The sequence below is a fragment of the Plectropomus leopardus genome, chromosome 8 (genome assembly GCF_008729295.1).
Source record: "Plectropomus leopardus isolate mb chromosome 8, YSFRI_Pleo_2.0, whole genome shotgun sequence".
NCBI lineage: Eukaryota > Metazoa > Chordata > Actinopteri > Perciformes > Serranidae > Plectropomus > Plectropomus leopardus.
The window spans coordinates 3,324,911-3,349,628 of NC_056470.1; the positions used below are offsets into that span (position 1 = coordinate 3,324,911).

General features: G+C 39.9%; 1 protein-coding gene across 1 annotated transcript; it reads left to right on the forward strand.

Moving 5' to 3' along the window:
- Window positions 1-253: 253 nt before the first annotated feature.
- kiaa2013 (KIAA2013 ortholog) lies at window positions 254-13,701 on the forward strand. Its single transcript, XM_042492032.1, has 3 exons — window positions 254-1,572; window positions 8,720-9,573; window positions 13,292-13,701. Exons 1-3 carry the CDS (start codon window positions 615-617, stop codon window positions 13,340-13,342), a joined length of 1,863 nt encoding a protein of 620 aa, XP_042347966.1. The 5' UTR covers window positions 254-614; the 3' UTR covers window positions 13,343-13,701.
- Window positions 13,702-24,718: the final 11,017 nt, after the last annotated feature.

Here is a 24,718-nt window from a genome sequence, read left to right on the forward strand (position 1 = left end):
AATTTAACAATACTCACTATATATATAACTTGAGATCGAAATAGTACCAAAAAAACCTTTTAAATTGATTAAAAAACATAAAATTATTGAATTATATCAATTACAATTTTTAAAGGTAGATTATTTTATTTCTTTGAATTTATATAAATAAAAACAAACATATAAAGTCAGTGATCTTTGCGACATTTCCGGTCGGTGCAGGGTCGTTTTGCTTTACGACAATTGTGACAAACCAGAAGTGTGAGCTGCTGTGGCTGCAGAGTTATTTTGGAAAGTCAGCTGATGTTTTCCACCTGAAGGCAGACAAAGACACGAAATGACCTGAGGTACGACAGCTTGAGCAGCTTTTCATACTCCGCAGGTGAAGGATGTGACAATAACTCACGATGAGAGAAACAATAACACATTTTCAACAGTTTACCTGCTCGGCGCTAGCTACCTAGCTAAGCTAACGTTAGCCAGCCGCTAACGCAGCAGTGTGTCGGCTCTCAGCCGGGGGAACTTGTTTGCGCTACGACCCGAATTCGATGTGACATTCTAAAATCTCCAGCCTATCAGCCTCGGTGCCGTGTTTAGACGCTGACTCATTGCTGGGTTTCCTCTATCTGGACACTATGTGGCTCCAGCAGAGGCTAAAGGGGCTGCCGGGCTTGTTGTCGAGCAGCTGGGCGAGGAGGCTGCTGATCGGACTGCTGCTCTTCATCATCTTCTACTGGTACCTGGGAGCCGAGCGCCGGTGGAGCCTGTTCAGCGGCTCCGCCATGCCCGGGGGGGCGGCCGGACAGTGCCTTCTCACTGAGATCCACAGGTGGAAGTCTCTGGTGGACCGGGGAGAGGGGATATACAGCACACCTCAGGAACAACTAGATACACCGTTTGTATCCGGTAACGGCCATATTCTTATTGACATTGACTCTAACAAACTGTGGGTAGCGTCGTCCTCGCAGCCCGGCTCGGCTCCGGTCCACCAGACTGAGTACTCGCCGAGAGTCGGCGTCCATCTGGAGGGGAAACGCGCCGAGGCTCAGGCTACCATGCTGTGGTTCCGGAAAGGCTCGGTGCTGTCGGTCCGCTGTGCCTCACCGGCCGCCCTGCAGTCCGCCAGAGACTGTATCAGCATCAGAGAGGAGTTCATCGCGCACAGGAGCAGACCCAACGTCTACCTGCAGCGGATCCACATCAACAACCCGTCTGACCGGCCCGCCTCCCTGGAGGTTTCCTCTGACAACCCCTCATTTGGGAGCAAGTTCTCCAGCAGTGTGGAGAAACTGGAGGACAGAGACATCGTGCTGTCCTCCGGCAGAGTGCCTGTGGAGAATAACCGCATGGTGTTAGTGTTGGTGGTCACCAAGAAGCTCAACAGCAGGATCCAGGTCTCTGCTAAATCCGACTACACAGAAAACATCCTGTCAGTTGTGTGGACCTCAGAGGCCATCGAGCCCTCCAAGCTGGAGGAGACCTTCACCGCCCTCCGAGATGGAGCCAAAAAGGAGCTGGGGGAGTTGCTGAGAGCCAGTGTGGATGAGCTGGTTAATGATCACCAGCAGGCCTGGATGGACCTCTTCATTTCAGGTGAGCACAGGTTGTAGCACCAGTGTTTAAGGTGCATACTAGGGTTCAGTAGATTGTAGTCCATTTACTACAAATCATATACAAGGAATGAGAAGCAATAATGTGAGGAAGAACATTCAAAAATGTGAAAAATAGTACAGCAGTGACACTCAACTTATGGCATGCGGACCAAATCTGGACCCGGATAGGGTGTAGAGTGGCCCCCCAACGACTTTCTAATTTACATAAAAAATAAAGTGATTCACATTGAGAATTGATTCTTTTTACATGTAGTATACAGTTAGGTCCAAAAGTATTTGGACAGTGACAGAGTTTTTATAATGTGCCTTTGTACACCACCACAATGGAATTGAAATAAAACAATCAATATGTGATAAAAGTGTAGACTTAAAGCTTTATTCTGAGATGTTTCACAAAAATATGGCATTTACTATGTAGGACTTTCAGCCATTTGTAGCAGAATGCCATCATTTTCAAGGGATCAAAAGTATTTGGACAATTGACTGACAAGAAGTTAATTGGACAGGTGTGGTCCATTCCCTGGTTACCTCAAGACAGATGAAGCATATAAAAGGTCTGGAGTTGATATTGGGTAGTGTTTTGGCATTTGGCAGCGGTTTGACTGGAGCTACCAATATGAAGTCCACGGAGATCTCTATGCAAATGAAGGTGGCCATCATTAGGCTGAAAGAACAACACAAGACTGTAAGAGCGATAGCACAAACCTTAAGTGTGGCTATATCAACAGTTTGGTATATTCTTAAAAAGAAACAAAGTATTGGTGAGCTTAACAACATCATAAGGCCTGGAATACCACAGAAATCAACGAAAGTGGATGATCGCAGAATCCTTTCCTTGGTGAAGCAAAACCCCTTCACAACACAACAGAGGTCAGGAATACTCTGGAAAGGATAACTGTATCATTTTCAAAATCTACAGTCAAGAGATGCCTTATGAATGTATATACAGAGGATTTACAACAAGGTGCAAACCACTGGTATCCTAAACATGGTGGAGGCAGTGTCATGGCACGGGCCTGTATGGCTGCCAATGGAACGGGCTCACTCGTGTTCATTGATGATGTGACTGCTGACAGAAGTAGCAAGATGAATTCTGAGGTATCTTGGGCTATACTCTGCTCATATTCAACCAAATGCTAGAAAACTGATAGGGCGGTGCTTCACGATGCAGATGGATAATGACCCTAAACATACAGCAAAAGCAACTCAAGATTTTTTGAAGGCAAAAAAATGGAATATTCTCCAATGGCCATGTCAGTCATCTGACTTCAACCCAATAGAGCATGCTTTGCAGTTACTGAAGGCAGAAAGACCCACAAACAAACAGCAACTGAAGATAGCTGCAGTGAAGGCCTGGCAAAGCATCTCCAGAGAGGAAAATACAAATTTGGTTTGCCCCATGTCCATGGGCTCCAGACTTCAGGCAGTCGTTGACTATGGATTTTCATCTAAGTATTAAAACTCATGGTTAAATCTAAAGTTTTGTCACACTGTCCAAATACTTTTGAACCCCTGAGAGTGGAGGTACTATGCTTTAAATGTCTGTAATTCCTAATTAATTGATACATTGCATGTTTTTGTGAAACCCGTAAAATAAAGCTAAAATTCTACAGTTTCATTACAACTTAATTATTTTATTTCAAATCCATTGTGGTGATTTATAAAGCCAAATAATAAAAACTCACTCATTGTCCAAATACTTCTGGACCTAATTGTAAATAAGGTATCAGAGTGCATAAAAAAGGCATCAAAATAGTTTGTTGATCAAAAAAAAAAGTGCCAGTGGAGGATCCTCTGCAACCCCGACAGAAGTCCTAGCTTAGACCCTCATGTCCTAAGATCTTAGTAATGTTCCAAAATCCTAGAAATGTCCCAAAGTCCAAGACATTACCTTAAGTCTGAGAAATGGCCAAAACTTAGAAATGTCCTAAAATCCTAGAATGTCCCAACAACCATCCTAAAATCTGAGAAACATGCGAAAACCCCAGAAAACTCCTAAATTTCTAGAAATGTCCTAAAATATTAGAAAGACCTAAAGTCTGAGAAATGTCCTGAGCTCCTAGAAACAGCATAAAATCCTAGAAGTGTTGTAAAATTCTAGAAACATCCTAAAATATTAGAAAAGTGTTTTAGGAACAACCTACAATCCTAGAAATGTCTTAAAATCCTAGAAACATCTTAAAATCTTGAAAAACGTCCTAAAGAACCGGGAAACTTACTAAAATCCAAATGTCATAAAATTGGAGAAATATCCTAAAATGCTAGAAATGTCCTGAAAATTCTGAACATGTCCTAAAATCTGAGAAATGTTCTAAAATCCTAGACTCAACCTAAGATCCTAGAAATTTCCTCAAATCCAAGAACTATCCTAAGATCCGAGAAATGTTCTAAATTCAAGAAAAATGTATGGGTCTGCTGTGTCTGACCTCATATCATTTTACAAAGTGGCCCCCAAGCAAAGCAAGTTGAGTATCAGTGTAATGCAGCATGCCCTGGAAATCAAACATTAAATGGGCTAAAAAATACCACTGCACTGATGTGTCCTTTAGAAGGTCAAAGGTCGTAATGAAAGTTCTAATCTCACACTGGCTGAACTTCCTGCAGAGCTGTAAAACACTCTGATCCCTCTGATGAACTCTGAAGTATTGAAGGCAATAATATAGCTGTGTTAAATGAAGGTTCATGTTGTGAAATGCAGCTGTGATGCTGTAGATGTAAATTCTGTATGGATTTTATGGCAGAACCTGCTTGCTCACGTGCTCTGTCAGCAGATTAGGGTGGTCCAATCATTGCATAGCCACTTAGGGTGTTGTTAAGTTAGGTTCGTGCACCAGTGTGTGTGTGTGTGGAGCCTCAGTGTTTTGCTGTCTGGAAATGTGCGTATTCTCTGCCAGGAGCTAAATAGGGCAGAAACAAACACATGCGTAATTAGATAATATATTTACTTTGGAAGCTTTGTGCTTTTCCACAGGGTGTCAGTCTCACTAAACAATGATTAGCTCACATTTTCATTAAAAAAAGTAGTAAAATACTCCAATGTAAAACAGCTGAACACAAGCAGCATTATAATACCCTTATTGAAATTATTGAATCAAAAATGGGCTGGGTTTGAATTCTATCTTCTAAAAACAACCTGACATCCCACTCATATGGTTTTTATTAGAGGTTTCTTTTAATGTAGAAGAGCAACAAAAACTGATTGTGAAATGGGCTGGGCGATAAAACGATTCAGAATCAATCACGATATAACATTTCCTCGATTGAAATATGAGACGTAGTCGATAGACTGTCGATAGAACGCATTCCAGTCACGTTTTGACAGACAACACGAACAGCCAATGATAATAAGAACAGCGCCGCAGTGAATAAAATGCGCTAAATGACTTTGACTTTAGAACACAGCTGAGTGTTTGACAACCGAGTCGCATGTGCTTCCACGGCATTTCATTATCTGATCAAACAGCTGATGGTCCGACAGCAGTGAGACAGAAACAGAGCGCAGCTTCTCCTCAAATCACCAAAGTGTCTGAAAGAGCCACATTTGCAGAGGTGGAAAGTGACTTCTTTAGACTTCTAAAGACTACTTAGTTAGTTAGTTTCAGGTTTAATCAGACTCTGGATGAATTATATAGAAACAGCAGGATGCATCGCTCTGTGTCTCATCCAGCTGCTTGCGCTGAGCTCTCATTATTATTACCAGGGCAGATGTAATATTTTGGGGGCCGGGGGCCACAAGCACATGGCCTTATTTTCACCCTTTCACTAACTGGGAATGTTGGCGAGCTGTTGGCAGCTATAGGAGAAGTAGGTCTACTCAAAAGTTTTTTCCGGAGTAAAATAATTAGTAGCACAGAAGTTTCACAGAAGATTCACAGAAGTTGAAGTCAGAGTCCTGCAGTCAGGAGAGGTCTGCCTATTATCAGCACAACGTGCTTAAATTTACCCGAAGTTTGTTTAAGATGGTGCTTTTCATTTTTATATAATGCTGGAAAGTTTAATAAATAATAATAAAACAATCGTTTATTACACTCCAACACACCATGGTCAAATGAAACTGTCAGTGAACTATAAGGGCAAAAAACAAACCAGAAAAAACGAAGCAAAACGCAAAATAATCGTTCATTATCGTTCGAAGTAAAATCTTCAATTAATCATGATAATGATTTTAGGTATGAGGTTCAGACCTTTGCTGGGAGGAAATTTTATTAACTGGACCTCTTTGAATTTTAGTAGCTAGTAGTAGTAGTAGTTGGTGATGCCTGTTCTACAGTGTATTTGTCATGTTCAGTGTCTGACAGAAAATAAATATTTAAGCCAAAATTAACCTTATGATGTCTTCATATCTCACTTAGGAGTAAAAGGGAACCTTTGAGCTTGACAGAAATAGTGATTTGATGTATGTCGTGATTACAATGGAACTACAATGGAAACCCTTTTTTGGCTTTTCTAGGTCGTGATTATATGGCTATGTGTTTGTCAGTAGGAACTGGCTCCCTCATGATGCAGCAGGAGCTACAAGGTGTTATCACATAACTTCAAAAGTTGAGTGGATTATCTGGAAGTTTTCAATCCACAATTCCTCTGTGAAATCGTGTACTGTCACCTCCCAGAAATCCCTTATGGTCAAGGGGCTTGCTTTTTCATTATTGCTTGCATAACAAGCCTAACACGCCTATCTCACCGACGACACGAAACAACGAAGGCTAGTGCAGTGGCTGCAATAGAAATAAAGCTGCTAATGTTTTGAACATCCTTCACCATGCTTCTTGGAATGTTATCACCAGAGGAGAAGTCACAGAACATCACTCAGTGGAAACACAGGCATCTCACAATTGTGTTTTATCGACATTTTGAAAATAAGTTTGCAAATCTTGAAGTTTTCAGTTCAATAAATCATTAGTTCATAATTTGCACCGAACCAAAAGCCTTGTACCGAAGGGTTCAATACAAACATTTGTATCGTTGCACCCCTAATAACTAATACCTCTAGTTTAAACAGGGTTTTCCACGCATCACCCAACAACATGCTTCCCAGCTGGAGGACAGAGACTTTCCAGAGGAGAAGCAAAGGCCTAGAGCTCACTGATCAGTTTACAGCCTTTATTGTGCAGACAGAATAATGTTTCAACACCACTGTGTCTTCATCAGAGGCAAAGAGAGCAAAGACAAACAGGCTCACTCATGTATAGTCGACCTACCGCAGGTGAGCAGTTCACACTGTATAATTGGTCGGTCAGGATTTCAAATCTATTGGACTCAATGGGAGCTTCCATTGTCATTGCCACAGCACACACACCACAATCTCACCAGGAACAAAGAGACATCGATAAAAATGACAGACAGTGCAAAGATACAAAGTAAAAAGTACAAAAAATTAAAGGTGGGGGTACTGCACCAATCACATGCAATAAATCACAGGAAACATGAGAAATTCGGTTCTTGATTTAAGCTAAAGGGCTCGGCTGTGTTTAGAGTGTGACTCCAGGAAAAATGAGAACGTTGCTCCGGCCGGTGGGCGGTGCTTGGCTTTGACTGTTTCCTGCATGGCGGCCTGGTCACAAAGTTCATATGTTCCAGCTAATCAGTGCATTAAGATATATTTCTGTAGACATCTGAGGAGAGGTGAGACAATGCAGGAACAGAATTTTAATTGATATTTGATCAGTGCTGCTTAGTTTGACAGTTCATGAGCAGTGAACTGATTGGTTGTTTTCATTCAGCCGCTCTATCCACTGAGCCACCAGACGCCCCAACCATGATGTTGTTTCACAAAATATCTGTCTCACTTGCTGCTGTCAACATATAGTGGCAGGTAAAGCAAATATGATGTGTCATTTTTATAAAAGTTACCAACAACTTTAAAACAGCAACAAACTAAATCAGGTGGACAGTTAAATAGTGATGGTGGGGATTTCAGCATCTCTTCATGCTCAGAGTCAGCCACTGACTGTGGGTCATTTATTTGATGCAGCATGTTTCAGATTATGTCCATCTGTCCCCTTAACTCAGATTTGTTAATCTGCCCTGTGACAGCTCCATGTCAGCTGTTCTCTGTGCCAAAATGACTCCAAAGCATTAGAAGGTCAGCCCACAGTGCTCACTCTGTAGCTCACTTCACTTCAAATTCATTAGAAGGAAGTCTTACTTCTAACGAACCCCTTTCCACAAGCTGGGTCCCAGGTGCAAACTATACTTATTCTAACCATGGTTTGAACATTTTCCTTTCACATCAAAACTGACTGTGAGCACGCAAACTAAAAGCTCTCAATGTCTGAGTGAAAAAATAAAAATAGCTTCACACTGATGAAAAGGTGTAAAGATTTCTGTGATGAAGACTGGAATATAATAATCATGGTAGTAAGCTCTGGAAAAGCTAGTAATTAGACTTGAGTTAAGGTAAAGGGTTCCTATGGTCATGGAAAACCTAGAAAACTCATGGAATTTGCAAATAGCAATTTTAAGGCCTGGAAAAGTTTTAGAAAACTAAATACACCCTGATAGTTTTGGAAAAGTGATGGAACTTTGTTTTACAAACTTGTATAATGACACATGAGGTATGTACAAGAACTGTTGGAAATTTGAAAATCTGTCTGGCTGTGATAAATGGTGCAGTTTTTTGTGTATTTTAGTGAGAAAACATGCCTGTTTTTTTTTTTAATCACCAAAATGTTTAAAGTAAAAAAAATATCGCCGTATGGGTTTATTTCAAGTCACCAAAAATTTTAAAGAAAAAAAGTTTTTTAAATAAACACGCCTTCATGTTTTGTTTAAAAAATCAATAGTAAAATATATACATAATCCAGTCATTGAAAGTTGCTTGCCCCTTACCCATAATAATAAACCCATAAGTCCCCAGTACCCCTCTCATAAATGACAGTCCCTAAATTATATTTAAATATTCAGTTCTAATCCTGTTCTGAATTCTTTATTTTTAGAATTATATATATATATACATACACACACATAAAAAGTTATGAAAACGTATTGGTAACAATGTGTATGAACCCTAATTCTAATTTTTTGTCAAGCCACTGTTTCCAATGTCTTAATAATCTAACTGTCGACATGATGGATCCTTGGAGATACACTGCACACCAGGTTAATCTTCTGCTTCTGTGTTGATTCAGGTGTTGAAATGAGGAAGATCACAGACTCGCACACGCCATCGAGCCGCACCGTGAACACCACGCTCTACTACATCCTCTCCTCCTTCGTGGCTCCCCTGCTGGACCGAAGGTTGAGTGGCGAGGAGCGCGCTCACCTCGAGTCCAGCCTCAACTACGCCGACCACTGCTTCAGTGGCCACGCCACCATGCACGCAGAGAACCTGTGGCCCGAGCGGGTGAGCAGCGCCGCTCAGATACTGCAGCTGGTCACGCTGTGGACTCTGACTCTGCAGAAGAGAGGCTGCAAGGTGCTGGTGGCGGCCGGAGCACACGGAGCCATGCAGGGCATGGTGCTCAGCTTCGGTGGCCTGCAGTTCACAGAGAACCACCTTCAGTTCCAGGCCGATCCCGACGTTCTTCACAACAGCTACGCCCTTAGAGGGATCCACTACAACCAGGACCTCATCAATCTGGCCGTGTTGCTGGACATGGAGGGGAAGCCTTTCCTCCACGTGTCAGTGAAGCCGCAGGAGAAGCCGGTGAAGCTGTACGCGTGTGAGGCCGGCTGCCTCAACGAGCCCGTGGAGCTGACGTCAGAGATCAAAGGTCACACCTTCCCCGTGATGGTGACGCAGCCCATCACGCCGCTCCTGTACATCTCCACAGACCTGCGCCACCTGCAGGACCTCCGCCACACCCTGCACCTCAAGGCCATCCTGGCTCACGAGGAGCACATGGCCAACAGGTACCCAGGCCTGCCTTTCCTCTTCTGGTTCAGCGTGGCCTCGCTCATAACGCTCTTCCACCTGTTCCTCTTCAAGCTCATATACAACGAGTACTGTGGCCCCGGAGCCAAGCCCCTCTTCAGGAGCAAGGTATAAACAGCACAGCGCTGATAAGTGCTAACTGGAAAGAAAAACTACAAACTGATGTGCTCTGCTCCTTTTTTAGACTTGTGCGTGTGGTGGCAAAGATTTCCTCTCTCTCTCTCTCTCTCTCTCTCAATGCTCTCTCGATGCTCTCTGTGGGTTGGTTTCTCAGTTTTGACTTTCACCTTCTCTGAGTGAACTTTATTTCCCCTCTCACCTGCTACTTTTTGGAGTGGGTTACAGAACAGCCTTACACAGCTGGCTTCCCCTCTCACAGAAGGTGATACCACTGCTTTAGTTCTGTGTTGAAGGAGTTTTTACTGCAGCTGTTTCCTCTCAGAGACTGTCAAACATCTGATCTCAGTTCAAAACAAGCACCCTTAGAGTTCAAGTCTCCATTCAAGATCACAATTAACCATTCAGTCAGTTTTTGTCATTTTAGCACAGCCCCTGTTCCACTGCACTTGTCATCATGAAATGTAAATTTATTTGATTGCAACATAAGAAAGACAAGCACAAGAGAGATTTTCTTTCAGATATGGAGGTTATTATTATTATTATTATATCCTGCATCATTTTGCACTCACACTGTTCTCACTGAGTATTCTTAAAGGACCGTACCGGTATTTCTGTATTTGGAGTAAATCACATTTACTTAAGTGAAGGAACATTTCCAAAGTTTAATAGGTTTCTAGATTTTCAGATGTTTTTGTCATTGTTGTTCTCCCATTAGCTTTCATTCATTTCATTAGCTTGTAGAAGTCAGTTTACAGAGACTTGTTTGACTGAGGTAATCCATTGGAGTGGACATCCTGTCTTTTATTTTTGTAAAAGTTACTTTACTGTTGTTTAGTAAGGTGTCAAACATTTCAGTTGGAGCTTAAACAAAAAGATCCCCTGTGTGATATTTGACCACCTGGTGGTCACAGTGTGTTAGTATTTTATGCACACACAGGAGGAGGCAGGTGATGCAACACATCGCTGCTCGTGGTTTGTTTCTTGTCGACAGTTGGGAGCAAGAATGTGCCAACAATGGCAAGAAAAAGACTACAAGCCAAAGTTTGTTTCACCTCCAAGACACACATGGTGGATTTTGTTAAGAAACGTTGAATGTAAACAAAATTTTAGTTTATAAGACCTCCGTAGGGCATCTTTAACTTAGAAATCGGAGGAGCTTTAACCCTTGGAAACCTGAATCAGCATCAGTTTTCTTGCTCTGCATTCATATGACTTTCATGAGCTGTTTAACCTTGTGAAACCTGAGCAAATTGATTTCTTTCAAAAACATGGGGTAAATGGCAATGTGCAACTTTGCAAAAATGTCCCACAAATTTCTAGAAATTAGTAAAAGGGGACAAGACAATGCCTTTAAATTAAAATAAAAGTAGAATTTTCCAGAAAGCTATATTTGTAACTAGTATAATTGTATTTTTTAATTGAGTCACAGGCATTGTTTTTCCTTTTTGTTTTTCCTTTTTTGTTTACTTTCATGTAATTTTCTTGTAATGTTTTACTAATTTCTTGCTAATTGTGCGGCCAAATCTTTTTAAGGTGCTCATTGCCTTCTCCCCATGCTTTTAAAAGAAATTAAATCATTTTACTCAGGTTTTAAAGGGTTAATGCTCACTGTAATATTAATGACCTGACTCAAACAAGTCTATAGTGAGTTGATTTTTATGCTGTAAGTGACAAAATGGAAGCTGTTGACTTCCTCAAGGGTTGGTCCAAACACACTTCAGGTCTTAAAAGATGAGTTCCCCTGCAAATTGATCCTCTTGTATAACAGTCTCTTGCCGTGTGTTATGTTGGATTTTGTGAAGAATACTTTCACAACGCAAAGAATCCAAACACAGTGAACATTGTCCATGAATTGAATTAAATGGATTACACAACAGCAAAACTAGATCAAAACATCTGTTGTGCAGTATATTCAGATTCTCAGTTGTATGCCCAGTAGTTCCCAAACACATGACTTTTCACAAAAACAACACAGTTTAAAACACGTCAAGACAAACTTCACGTGAGCTCAGAGTTCACTGTGAGTTAGCGGAAGTTTCAGTGTAAAGTCGTGTGTTTGGGAAGCACTGAGCATCTGACCGTATATATGAGACTTAGATTATTCTGCAGGAATTGTGTGAGAGTTTGTAAACACGTTTTAACACAGTTTTGCTGTTGTTAAATGTGGACCCCATTTATTTCAATTCATCAAGAGTGTTCGCCTGTTTTGGATTCTCTGTTCACTGTGGAGGCATGAGAGAAAAACAAAGTTTTCGCTACAAATTCAGCATAAGATGGGGTGAGTAACTGATTTAGAAATGGTCATTTTTCAGGTGAAGTATTCCTTTAAACCTAGAATAGTGCAGCATGCAGAGAAAAGCAGGATTATATTATTCATCTGCAGTTACATTTTTGAACAATGAGCAGGAACACTGGTACGGTCCTATAAAATGATTCTTTAAGGAAAACTTGAATTTAATTTCCGTAGCTCTGCTGCTTGTCAGTCAACACTGTACTCACTAAGTGAATAGCTGAAACACACAGCAGTACGGTGAAAATAGGTCCAACGCACACGATCAGACAGACTGTAAACAAACCTACAGATTGGCTTAAGTTGTCTGGAGGAAAAAACAGGTGAAGAGTAAATGTGAAACCCAAACTGTCTGTTGTAGCTGTGCACAGGTTCATTTGTTGGTTTATTATAAATATTCAAGGTGTGTTCACTTTCAGTTTGACCTTCAAATGATCTGCTGGATCAGCTGGCTGCTTGTTTCCAACCCGTCTGATTGTCTGACTGCTCGTGTTTTCTGACCCGTCCAGAGCTACGAAAACTAAAACCAAAAGTTTGAATAAGTCTTCCTTTAACCCTTTGAAACAAGGAGCGACATCACTTTCCTTGTGCTGCTTTCAGTCGCCTTTCACAAGTTATCCAGCCTTTAAACCCTGAGAAAATTGCTGCATTTTTTCTTTTTCAGAAACACGGGGCAATGAGCAACTTGGTAATAAATATTTCACAAATTGCAAGAAATGAGTAGATTTAGAAAATTATAATAATTAATTTCAAAAGTAAAGCAAAAAAGTCTAGGGAAAAAAAGCTTATGAAATTTATAATGACCATAATTACATTTTTTTTTTTTTTTCAAGTAATTTTATGTACTTTTTGACTCATTTCTTGCACATTTTGGGGGTTGTTTCATTTTTCATTGTACCTTGCCTTCTTCATTTGTTTTTGAAAGAAATCAAGCCAAATTTCTCAGGTTTCAAAGGTCTAAGTGAGATGATTGTCATGGAAACCCAAAACAAAATGATCTTGCAAATGAAAGAAGCCTAAATCAGAGCTCAGTGTAATAAGTTGGTGCTAAAAGTCCATCCCATTTGTTGTCCTGTCAAACAGCTGCGTGTTTCCAGTGAGGAACGTTGACATGCTGCAGGCTGAGTTCAGCTTGGACCGTTTGCTCACTCTGCCACAACTCTTTCTCTACTCTTCCTTTCCTCCCTGCGTTTTGATGATGTTTTATATTGAATCACTCAATTAAATTAACAAGAAATCTGTGAGTTGGCTTTGGCTCTTCACTTCTGCTCTGTCAAACCCAGCTGTGCTCCAATCACACGTCTGTGGCCCTCAGCATGTCTGTGTCTGTGCGTCTGTCCCGGGGGGTGCTGTGGCGGGGTCGGGTGGTGGCAGCCAGTTTCCAGCCGTTCTAATCTCCCGCTCTGACTTCACCAGGTCGCCCACAAAAGTGAGGATGGCTGCTGTGAGCCCAGGAATGCTGCTTGAACACTGCAGTGCTGTGCACTCGCTCAACATGTGGCAGCGGCTCTACTTGACCTGGGCAGCATGGGGGGCGTTCACATGGCTGTGCTGTTGTTCAGTGACATCAACCTCTTGGGTGTGTGTTTGTAAAGAGTGATTAACAGGAAGCAGGGTTCGTACAGACAGGGGCAAGTCAGATTCAAGGACTTTCAAGTACTTTTTCAAGCACCTATTTTTTGATCTTTCCACAACCACCTGCTGCAAGACAATTGTGCAAATTTGTAAATACAGCAAACACACTACCAGGGCCTAAAATTAACTTATCATTAAATAACCCTTTGAAAACTCTCTGCTGCTTTTAGATGCTTTTCACAAGTATTTAAAAATTTGAATCCTAAAGAAATTAGTGCAATTTCTTTCAAAAATATGAGGGAAAAGGCAATGAGCCAACTCGGTGAGAAATGTTCCACAAATTGCAAGAAATTTGTAGATTCAGAAAATCAATTTAATTTATAATTTAATTAATAATTAATTTGATTTATAATATAACTACACATTTCAAAATATGTTACAGAATTATAAAAAAAAATTAAGCACGTTTTGGGGTCTTTTCCTTTTTTTAAACTCTGCTTTATTTATTTATTTTTTTACTAGTTTCTTACCAGTTCTTGAGTCACTTCTTTAGTTGTTGCTCATTGCCTTCTTCCCATGTTTTTGAAAGAAATTCAGCTATTAACTCAGTTTTCAAAGGGATGAAACATTTGTCGAATATTTTGTCTTAAAATTATTTATCTCTGTTCTCTTCTCAGTTATATTTAATAATTTTTCCCAACCATCCCATTCATTCTGAATGAATGAAATTCTAGTACTTTAAGCACCATAAGCACCTTTGCGGAAGACAGATATTATACTGGGGGGAAAAAAAGAATCCTTTTATCATGAATCAGTGACAGCCTCACATCTGCTGTGAAAGGCTGCAGGGGCTGCAGAGGCTGCAGACGCTGCAGGTGCTACAGATGCTGTAGGTTCTGCAGCCCCTCTGCAGAGGCTGCAGACGCTGCAGATGCTACAGATGCTGTAGGTTCTGCAGCCCCTCTGCAGAGGCTGCAGACGCTGCAGATGCTACAGATGCTGTAGGTTCTGCAGCCCCTCTGCAGAGGCTGCAGGGGCTGGACCTGCTGATTGTAGTCACTGTTGATTCATCTGCTCATTATTCTCTGATCAGTTACTTAGTTTATAAAATTTCGATGTCTTTTTTTTCAAATCCTGAAGATATTCATGCAAGACTAATTCATATTTTAGAAACTCTAACCAGTGAATAGTTGCTTAAAAACTTAAATAGTTCCTGCATCGCAGCCACAGACTGTACAAATAGTGGACATAGCGACCTACATGTCGTCAGCCATTGGTTTGTAGACTGCCACTCTGAGCCTCAAGTTTGGGACTTCACCTGTCAACATTTTTTTCTTTTTTGGGGGCGGGGGGGTTGAAGCCAGAAGTAACCATACTTGGTTTTGTGGGTGGGTCTGACTCACAGACTGTTGGGAACAAGCCTTCAAAGTTTGCCAGGCTCTGATGCAAATGTTAGGTAGTGGCCAAAAGTGGAATTACACCATCTGGGTCTGTCACGTGATGCACACTGGCCCAGTAAGACTTTTCCCACTGAACTTCATCTGGAAACAGATGTCTGTACAGTGGATAATTTTTTGTGAGCACCAAAACCCCCACCAAACAACTGATTTCACTATCTAGATTTCAGCCATTCAGTTAGATAACATTCGGAAAGCCTAAAAAATTTATTTTTTTAGACCACCATTCAAGCTCGTGAGGCGCTAAACCAGAAGTCAGTCACTCCGCTGGCGGAAGTTGTCCACTCTAGTGCACCGGCTGGGCCTGTAGATCCAGGTATTCTGCACACGGAAAAGAGCTTTTTTTGCTTTGTGCGCCAATGAGCATCTCTCTCTGAACAGGGCCCCACCTCCATGACTGTATCCAGACTTTCTTAATACATCCTTTTCTGGGACCATTGGGACGACTTACAGACAGCCTGTCACTTAAGTTGCCCCGTCCTTAAATATGCGTAACTTTGGGCCTTAATAAAATGTAAGAGTGAGTTATGTAAAAAATCACCCCTCCAGTTGTCATGAATGATATTGATGTCAGCTATAAAGACCCACACCCCTGTCTGTACCAGGCTATAAACATGTTTATTTCTGCTTTAAAGTTGGACATTTTAACGTGGGAATCTTTGAGGATTGACTGTTCTGGAGCCAGCCTCAAGTGGCCATAAGAGGAACTGCAGTTTCTGGCACTTCCTTATTGGCTTCATTTTTTTGGCCTTGGAGGTTGGTGCTTGATCACAACTCACAGGACTCTGAGGTTCCACCGCCAACGCCCCTGTGCCAGACACCACCAGACAGCCCCTAGGGGACCTGTGTCCATGTGTTGACATGTCAGAGCCAAGTCCAATCCAAGGAAGCCCTACTCTGGATCAGACTTGGCTCTGTGGCACTGGCATTGCGTTAAGGATTTTCTGTCTAAGCTTGTTTCTCTTTCCAGCCTATTCTCTCTCCTGTCAGCCATATAATATTTACTGTCAGTTAACCCTTTGAAACCTGGATTCACATCATGTTTTGTGTGCTGTGGTCAGACACTTGTCACAGACATTTATAAGCTTTGAAACAGATTTAATTTCTTTCCAAAACACACAAAAAAGGCAATCAGCAACTTGACAAGAAATGTTCTGCAAATTGCAAGAATTAGAAAAAGTTGACAAGAAAAATGATGCAAGAAAGAAAAGAGAAAAAAAAAATTTAAAAAAGGGAAAAATGTCCTGAAATCTGCATTTATAATTATTCTAAATTTGTGTTTAAAATTATTTTATGTAATGTTCAGCCTTTTTTTAAAGGTCATGTCCTTGATTGTTTGTTAGACTTTTTTGTGTGCTAATTTTCAGGAAATTTTCTTGTAACTTTTACTAATTGTTCGCTAACTTTTTTGTGTCACTCATCAGTAAATCTTCCAGTCCACACAGCCTTGTAACACTCTCCTCTGCAGGCGTGAGCAGGGCGGAGTGTTTTGAAGCAGCTGCTCAGTCAGTCATGTTTTTTGGAGGAACAGCTTTGGCTTTATCTCTGTACACACAGAGCAAATTAACGTTAGTGTTAGTCAGACTTATTTGAAAAAAACAAAACAAAAAGTGAATGATAAAATGTTTTGCCCAAACTGTCTGTAAACATTCATTTAAGTTTACAGTCCAGTGTTCTGCTTCACATGTGACCTGGTGGACTGACTGAGCTGCACGTCCAGCTGTCCTGTGCACTGACTGAGCTGCACATCCAGCTGTCCCGTGCACTGACTGAGCTCCATCAGTGTCGAGTGTTCACGCTTAGTGTTAGCCACAAAAAAATACAAGCAGTTGGTTTGTTTCAAACCTGTCTGACTGCATGTTTCTCACCATATTAGAACTATTTGAATGATGAAGCAATAGAACAGCATTATCATAACTGATGGCCAGAGCTGCTGACATAACCAAGCTGTAAAACAGAGATTCTTAGATTCTGAAATCTCCCAGGTCCAGGGCCCAGTTTGTTTTGTTTGTTTACTTTTGTAGTGGTTTTTCGAACCAACAATGGATCAGATCACCCTGGTCCAGATACAAACTTTTCAAGATTACCAAATGTGGATTATTGGTCCTCTAAATGGGACTACAGATCACAATGTTGGCTAGTAGCTCCGTGAAGAGCAGGAGGAAAAGTCAGTTTGGGTCACTAAGTGTTTTATTTGAAGAGACAGAAAACAGCATGTGGGATAAAATTGCTAGAAACGTCTTTCATATAAAAGTTCAAATTAAAGTTATCACTGCATTTTGAAGATTTTCATTCTAATGAATGTCTGTTGAGTCGCTAACATCGAATGAGCTAACACAATGCTGACTGAGCCTGTGGCCCACTGATGAAAGCCCACACATTTGCAGTATTCAGAACCAGATTTATAATTATTCCAATACATAAATTCTCCAGCCTGTTTTCAAAGCTTAGTCTGCCAGTAAACACACTGCAGTTACTGCTTATTGCCACGAGGCCACCAAAGAGAGATCTTTGTTATTGTAACTCTATTAGCTATTTTTGGGATTATTTTACGGGAACAAATTTCTTTATTTTTTTTAAATACATTACCGAAAGGCTTAATGGGTAGTCTAATATCTACTTTTTCTACATACCACAGTCACTGTTAAACAAATCCAGGAGAAAAGTGCAGTAAAAGAATGTTAGAAAAGGTATTGTAGCGATTCCTCTAAATATCTGTCAAAAGCAATCAAAATGATCTCAAGTTCTAATTTCAAAGATCTCAGCTTCATTCTCTGGGTGATAATCACCAGCTGCAGTGTTTGCTAGCATATTGAAACCAGGCTGGTCAATTTATCTATATCCAGGTCCTTAAACTGCAAATGCAAGAGCTTTCATCGGCGTGCCATAACCTCAGTCACTGCTGAGTTACCTCATTCGCTGACAGATAGTGACTGAAATAAAAATCTTTGAGATAATTACTTTCATTTTCATTTTCATTGGTCACTTAATATCAAAGCAGTTTGTAAGAGCTGCATTACTCGTGCTGTTTTCTGTCTTTTCCAATAAAAACATCTCAGTGAACCCACACACACTGTTACTCTGCTGCTCGCTCTTCACAGAGATAGTCTGCTTTGAGATGTGTAGTCCCAGTCAGAGCGCTGGCTGTCTGGATTTGGTAATCTTGAAAAATTTGGATAAGGGTGAGGCCATCCAGTGGTGGTTTAAAAATTGGCACCAAAATCAAAGGGATGAACTGACCCTGTACAGCAAAACCTGGGATTTCCAAATCCAGATCCTTCTGATCCAGGACCATCTTTAAGCTGGCCCTTGGAGTTCAAACATACTCTGGATAAGATTAATTAAGATAATTAAAGTGTGGCCATGAGATATATACTTAAAAGTAGACCTCAAGCTTTGCAAATCTCTCTCTCTCTCTCTCTCCGCTCCATACTGCCCTATTTCATTTAGCATCTCCATCAGTGACGTGTCCAGCTTCACGTAGCTCCTCCGGCCTCTTATAGCATTATTATTGACATTATGTTCGCCATGACAATAATAACAATTTATACAATTTATACTCTTGAAAATAAAAGTTGAATGTAATTACTTTTTTTCATGAATAATAAATGGCACCAATCTAAACCTGACACCTCCAAAGCAGACAACCATCCCATTACAGAGGTTGAATTATTATTATTATTTTTAATCAAATGTCACCAGAGGGGCTCCATATAAACATGAATACCAGGTGTGATGTCACTGACTAGGGCGGGGGAGGCAGTGCAACATACTGGCAAGTTTTAACCCCTGATTTACCACATGCATCTTCACAGAGACTTTGTGAGGAGGGGCCCGGTGTACCTTTCTAACACAATGTGCTTCATGAAATGTTTGTACTGAACTGATCCCTTTGTCCACTGTCACCTCCGTTAAATACATTTCTATATCGAAGGTAATGACAACTGTTATTTGGCACCAATCTATGATCAGGTTCTTATCATTTGCTCCTCCTGACTCCCACATTCTTCTCCTGTCACATCAAGTCAGTCTGATAATGCAGCAGCTTATGGCCTTATTCAGTCACAATAATGATAATGTGTCAGACTCTTTCTTTGGACAGATTCTTGTCGCGTCAGTGTGTATGTTTTACACGTCATCTCATTAAGAATGTTTGCGGGTTGTTGAGCTTTATGTGGGTTTGATCCTGTTTCTTTATTTCATGTGAACTACTGAGTGTGCCTTCATGGATAATTTATTACTGTCATGGCTGCAGCCAGAATCAGATTCATTTGTACTTGAATGAATTGTGATCATGTAAAACTGAAGTTCAAAAATATTTTGATTTTGTTTTACATCGGGGAAAATAAATCAGTAAAATTATTCTTAGAATATTCACAGTGATGTCAGACAATTTGTTTAATATATTTGTGGGTTTGGAACTGCAAGATGTTTTTTTGTTATTAAAGCGGATGAAGTCTGGCGTGAACCACGGGGAATAAATACAGACTTGCAATGTTTTATTCTAACTGGTAAAAAAAAAAGAGATAAATTTAACCCCTTAAAATCTGGATTGACGTCAGTTTTTTTTGTGTGTGTTACATTCACATGCCAACAAGAAAACAACCTGAAAATTAAAGTTTACGGGACAGATAGACAGACAGAGAGAGAGAGACACAGAGATTAGAATATATTATAACAAGGGATACATGGCCAGAAACTGTATTTATGATATATTATAATTATTAAAGTGTAGTATGTCAGTCAAAAAAAATCATAGTATTGTATATCAGTCAAAACATGATAAAAACATCATTGTATAGTATATCGGTGAAAAAATTATAAAAATGTCATACTATGTTGTCGGTCAAGAAAAATTATAAAAACGTCATAGTATAGCATTCATTTAAAAATTCAGAAAAATGTCATAACAAAGTATATCATTCAAAAAAATCATAAAAATGTCATACAATAGCATGTTCTTCAAAAATTCATTAAAAAATTCACAGTATATCATGTCAATCAAAAGATCCTAAAAATGTCATAGCATGTCGGTCAAAAAATCCAAACCACGTCATAGCATAGCATGTGGGTCAAAAATTCATAAAAATGTCATAGTTTCGTATTTCAGTCAAAATATAAATAAAACTAAATAAAATAACACTAAAATGTCATCTTATAGTATGTGGGTCAAAAGATTATGGAAAAAACCCCAGATAGTATGTCTATCAAAGCAACATAAAAACGTCAAAGCATAGTATGTCATTCTAATAATGATAAAGAAATGTCACATTCAAAAATCAAAAAATGCCATACCATAATATGTCGGGCAAAAAATCCTGAAAATGTTATACTGTAGTATGTTGGTCAAAAATGGTTAAAAATGTCATATTATAGTCAAACAAAGTCAAGTGAATTTTATTTATAAAGCCCATTATCACAAATCACAGTTTGCCTCAGAGGGCTTTACAGCGTATGATATCCCTCTGACCTTAGACCCTCACATCAAGAAGGTCGCATCAAGCAGGATCTAGTACGTCAATCAGCAAATCATAAAAATGTCATAGTATAGTATGTCGTTCATAAATTCATTAAAAAGGTCATGTTTTAGTATGTCGATCAAAAAAATCATTAAAATATCATACTATCATATGACAGTCAAAAAAAGATAAAACTTCATAGTATAGTAGCCTATGTCAATCAAAAAAATCATAAAAATGTCATCATATAGTATGTCGGACAAAAGGTCATGAAAAAACCCCATAATATATTATGTCAGTCAAAAAATGTCAAAGAATAGTATGTCGTTCTACAATTAATAAAAAAGGTCATAGTGTAGTATGTTGGGGAAAAAAATCATAAAAAAGTAATTGGATAGTATATATATATATATATATGTGTGTATATAGTGTATATGGTGTATATACTGTATATAGGTATGGTGATTAGTGTCACCAAGTATCTGACCAAATGTGTCCCCTTCTGTTCCTCAGGAATGATGTCAGTTATAAAATGCCATCATTTCATCAGTATATCCTTTGAGACATTTGTGTGTAATTTTGTCATAATTAGCGTATGAATTCTTGAATTATTGTTTTATGAGCAATGTCGCTGTGACCTTCACCTTCGACCACCAAAATCTAATCATTTCATTGAACGTCATTCCCTGTCAGCAAAAGTGATGAAGCAATATGCGAAATGCCTAGTTCGCTCTTTCTTTTGCTTTTAATGTGAACTATTCATCAAGGTTTCAGCCTGAGCATCCTGCTGTGAACTGGAACTTTCATTTCTTTGGTTGATTGTTACTCTGCACCGGCTGGCACCCAGGAGAGAGGAACAGCTGTGCACAGCGCTTCTTGGTTTTTTTTTTTTGTTGTTGTTGTTGTTTTTCGTGTTTTAAATAATCTTTAGCTTCTCTGGAATAATCTAGTCCAACTTTGAGCCGTCTAAGTAGTCATTTTTAATGTACGTAGATCTGGTCCACTGTGGTCAGCATGTGAAAAACTCCCTTTTTTTGCGTTTTCACAAATAGAATAAAGGTTTCACAAAAGTGAAAGTGGGATAAACACAGCGCTGAAGATTTACTTTAAACATCTAACACGCTTTCACCTCAGGGGGTGCAAAAAGCTGAGGATCAGTTATTAAGCATGCACCTTTACTCTCCCCTTAACTGCTGAATGGACAGCTAACTCCAGCATCATTGTTAAATGTTAATAACCTGTTGATATCAGCCCTTGCAAATGGAAAATGAAGTGAGAGGTTCCAGACTTGTTTGCATTTGGTCCAGCAGACAGGCTCCTTTGGGAAACAACTGTTCAAACATTTAATATCATCTCTAAGAAACCAGGACATCATGAAAAATGCACACCTCGGCTTGAACACATTTCTAGTGACAGCAGTTCAGCAGTGACACTTGACTTTGGTAAAAGTATAATCCCATGACATACAAAATATTCAGAGGCTTTCACACAGTTTTTAAAGGCTGAATCATACTTCTGTGTCACTGTGTCACCATAGGCACTTATGGCGGTTATTTCCTGTGTGCATAGACTTTACCTGATCACTGTAATATCACTGCTGCATCACTGAGTAGCAGTGTTGTGGAATAGGCTTGGGCGGAATCACAGTATTACATTATACCAAGGCTTTTAGAAATCCTGAAGGTATATTTTTTCAATACCATCATAAATATAAGCGCTTCTCTTTCTATTAAACTCACTGTATGTAGTGCACAGCGCACACCACCAGAGCTCAGTCCCCGGTCTCTATGGGTAAAACAGGCAGCTGAGCTGAAAGACACAGCGATGCCTAATGGTGGAGGGAGAAGTTACAGGACTGTAAACAGCCGACAGCCAGAAGGCAGAGAGAGACTGTGGGGAATAACAGCATGTTAACCGAAGCTGGTGATTGGTGAAACAGTAGACTTACTAACTAGATTATTTAACAAGAGTAACCAAGACATACAAGTGAGTTCTATTTTGTTTCTGTTGAGTTTGAATGAGTGAATAATAAGGAAAATAGGTGTGAGAATATTACTTTTCTTCACATGTTTTTGCTATTGTGTATTTATTAGGGGGACAGTTAGTGCCTCACACTTATACCGTCATATACTGTGTACCCCAGTGAAATTTCAGAAAGGTATGAAGGCATGAAATATTACATACCACCCAAGCCTACAGTTGAACATGAGAAATTTCATGTTTGCATTCATTCTCCTCCACAGTTTGATACAAAGCTGCATCAGTGAGGGTGAACACAACGTCTGCATAAAAATGGCTTTACTACATGAAAAAAAAGCTTTTCTCAACAAGAAACATGTAGGAGAGAATACTGCTAGCCTTAGCAGATACCTATTGGACAAAACTGACAGAACTCAATCATCTAATGAAATGTGGGCCAACATTCCTGCTAACTACTCCATCAGTGAAGAGAAAATTACGCTGCGTTACGTTCCATTAGAGATGTGTTGATGTTGTCCTGTCCAGCCCCTGTACAGAGACACTGTGACACAGAAGTATCGATCAGCCTCTACCTGAAAACATGAGCTTAATTGAGTCAGTGCTATGATTTCCAAAACCTAAAGTCATCAGTATCTGTTTTCAGGCCGGTGGATCTTAAATTATCACAACTAAGCAACTGGCCATTCAATCAAGGTGTTTTGTGAGTGGTCTGATATTGAGGGAAAATTCTTGTGTACAGTGGTATCAGGGTTAGTTTTTATTTTGAAATTTCCTCCTGGGCTTCCTCTCTGTGTTCAGCAGAGACAGGCCCAGGACATGTTTAGTTTGCTTGGCATAAGGACTGGAAACAGAGATAATAATGGACTGTAACGAGTGAAAAAGTCATCCACTTACTTCAAATCTGTCTTGTTTACACACAGAACTGGTCTGGACCTCATTAATGGTTGTTGAACAATAAATAATAAGCCACAACAGAGTGAGGCAGGGATGGCAGGGTTTCTTTTTTCTTTTTTGTAGTCCAACATAGAGTTAACAATGCCCTGGTAACCTTGACAAAAAGCCTCTGGGGTTTTTCCATTGGATTTTGCATCATTGCAGAAAATAAGCTCTGTGGCAAACAAACATTTATGATACTTATACATTTTGTTCAGCAGGATAATCTTCACTAATGAACACTACTTTCAGGATTTTTGAAGTGTAAATTCAATCACCAGAAGTAAAAAGCTGATGTTGACATCACAGTTGTATGACTTCAACAACACATAAAAGCTTCAGAGTTCACAGGGGGCTATTTACTGATGTATTTTATGTAGTAGAACAAAACATGAAAGTTTCTTCAGCTTGTGTTAACCACAGGCCTTATTTCAGACTTCTGGCCAAAAACACATCAACTGTGAGACGAGGGAACCTGGACTCATTCCTGCATCACTCTGTGTCAGTGTCATTAGATAGCTTTTGAGTTGTTGGATGGCTTTTCTCTAGACCTTCTGATGATGTTAGGCCGGAACTGTCCTGCTGCTCCCAGTCCTCCAATTCAAAGACCAAGCACACATTCTGGATTTATGGTACATGAAGTCACAAAACAACTAAACTCTAGTCAACTCAATCTGATGGCATCACCAAGAGAAATCTCTTCCACTGAAATGGAAACAATTGTGTACAATCAAAGATTACTGTTTGATCTATTTTTACAGTCTGATCTTTTTTTTTTTGGACTTGTTTGCAGGAAGCAGTATGGTGCCCACTCACTGTTCATTATCATTAAAGCTAAACAGGGCACTTAAAATAGGATTCTAAAAACATCTGAGGTGAGAAATAGGCAGTGCAGTGACACAGTCTTGGTTATATTAAATCAGTACTGCATAGTTTTTTGGTTTGATCTAAAGAGAGACAGAGAAAGAGACAGAGATAGAGAGCGAGACAAAGACAGAGACAGACAGAGACAGAGGTTTCGAGGAGTCTGTTTCTAGATTCACTTCTATACTTTCTCAAAGTGTAGAATGCAGAAGAACAGCCTGTAGTTCGAGCAACAGCGTCTGTTTTGCATCAATTTGTATCATCTGGTGTGGTTTCAGTGCACTGCGGGGGGGCTAGGTTCCGGTTAGATGATAGATCAAATTTATATTCCATCCTTCTCCTGTGTTTCACACCTTTGATCTTTAATTTGAGATGGTTTGTATTCATTTTAATGGAAGAGACCGTTCTAAGTTAGAGTAGCATCATGATTTTTCTCATGTACCTTCCTGCTGCCATTTTTTAAAAAGTTGCTCAAAAGATAGCTACAATCAACTAATTTAAGATTTTCAAAATTCTTCCTGTACTGAATTTTAGGTTCTGCTCAGTGACTGAAATGTCTTGAGTTCAAGGAGAAA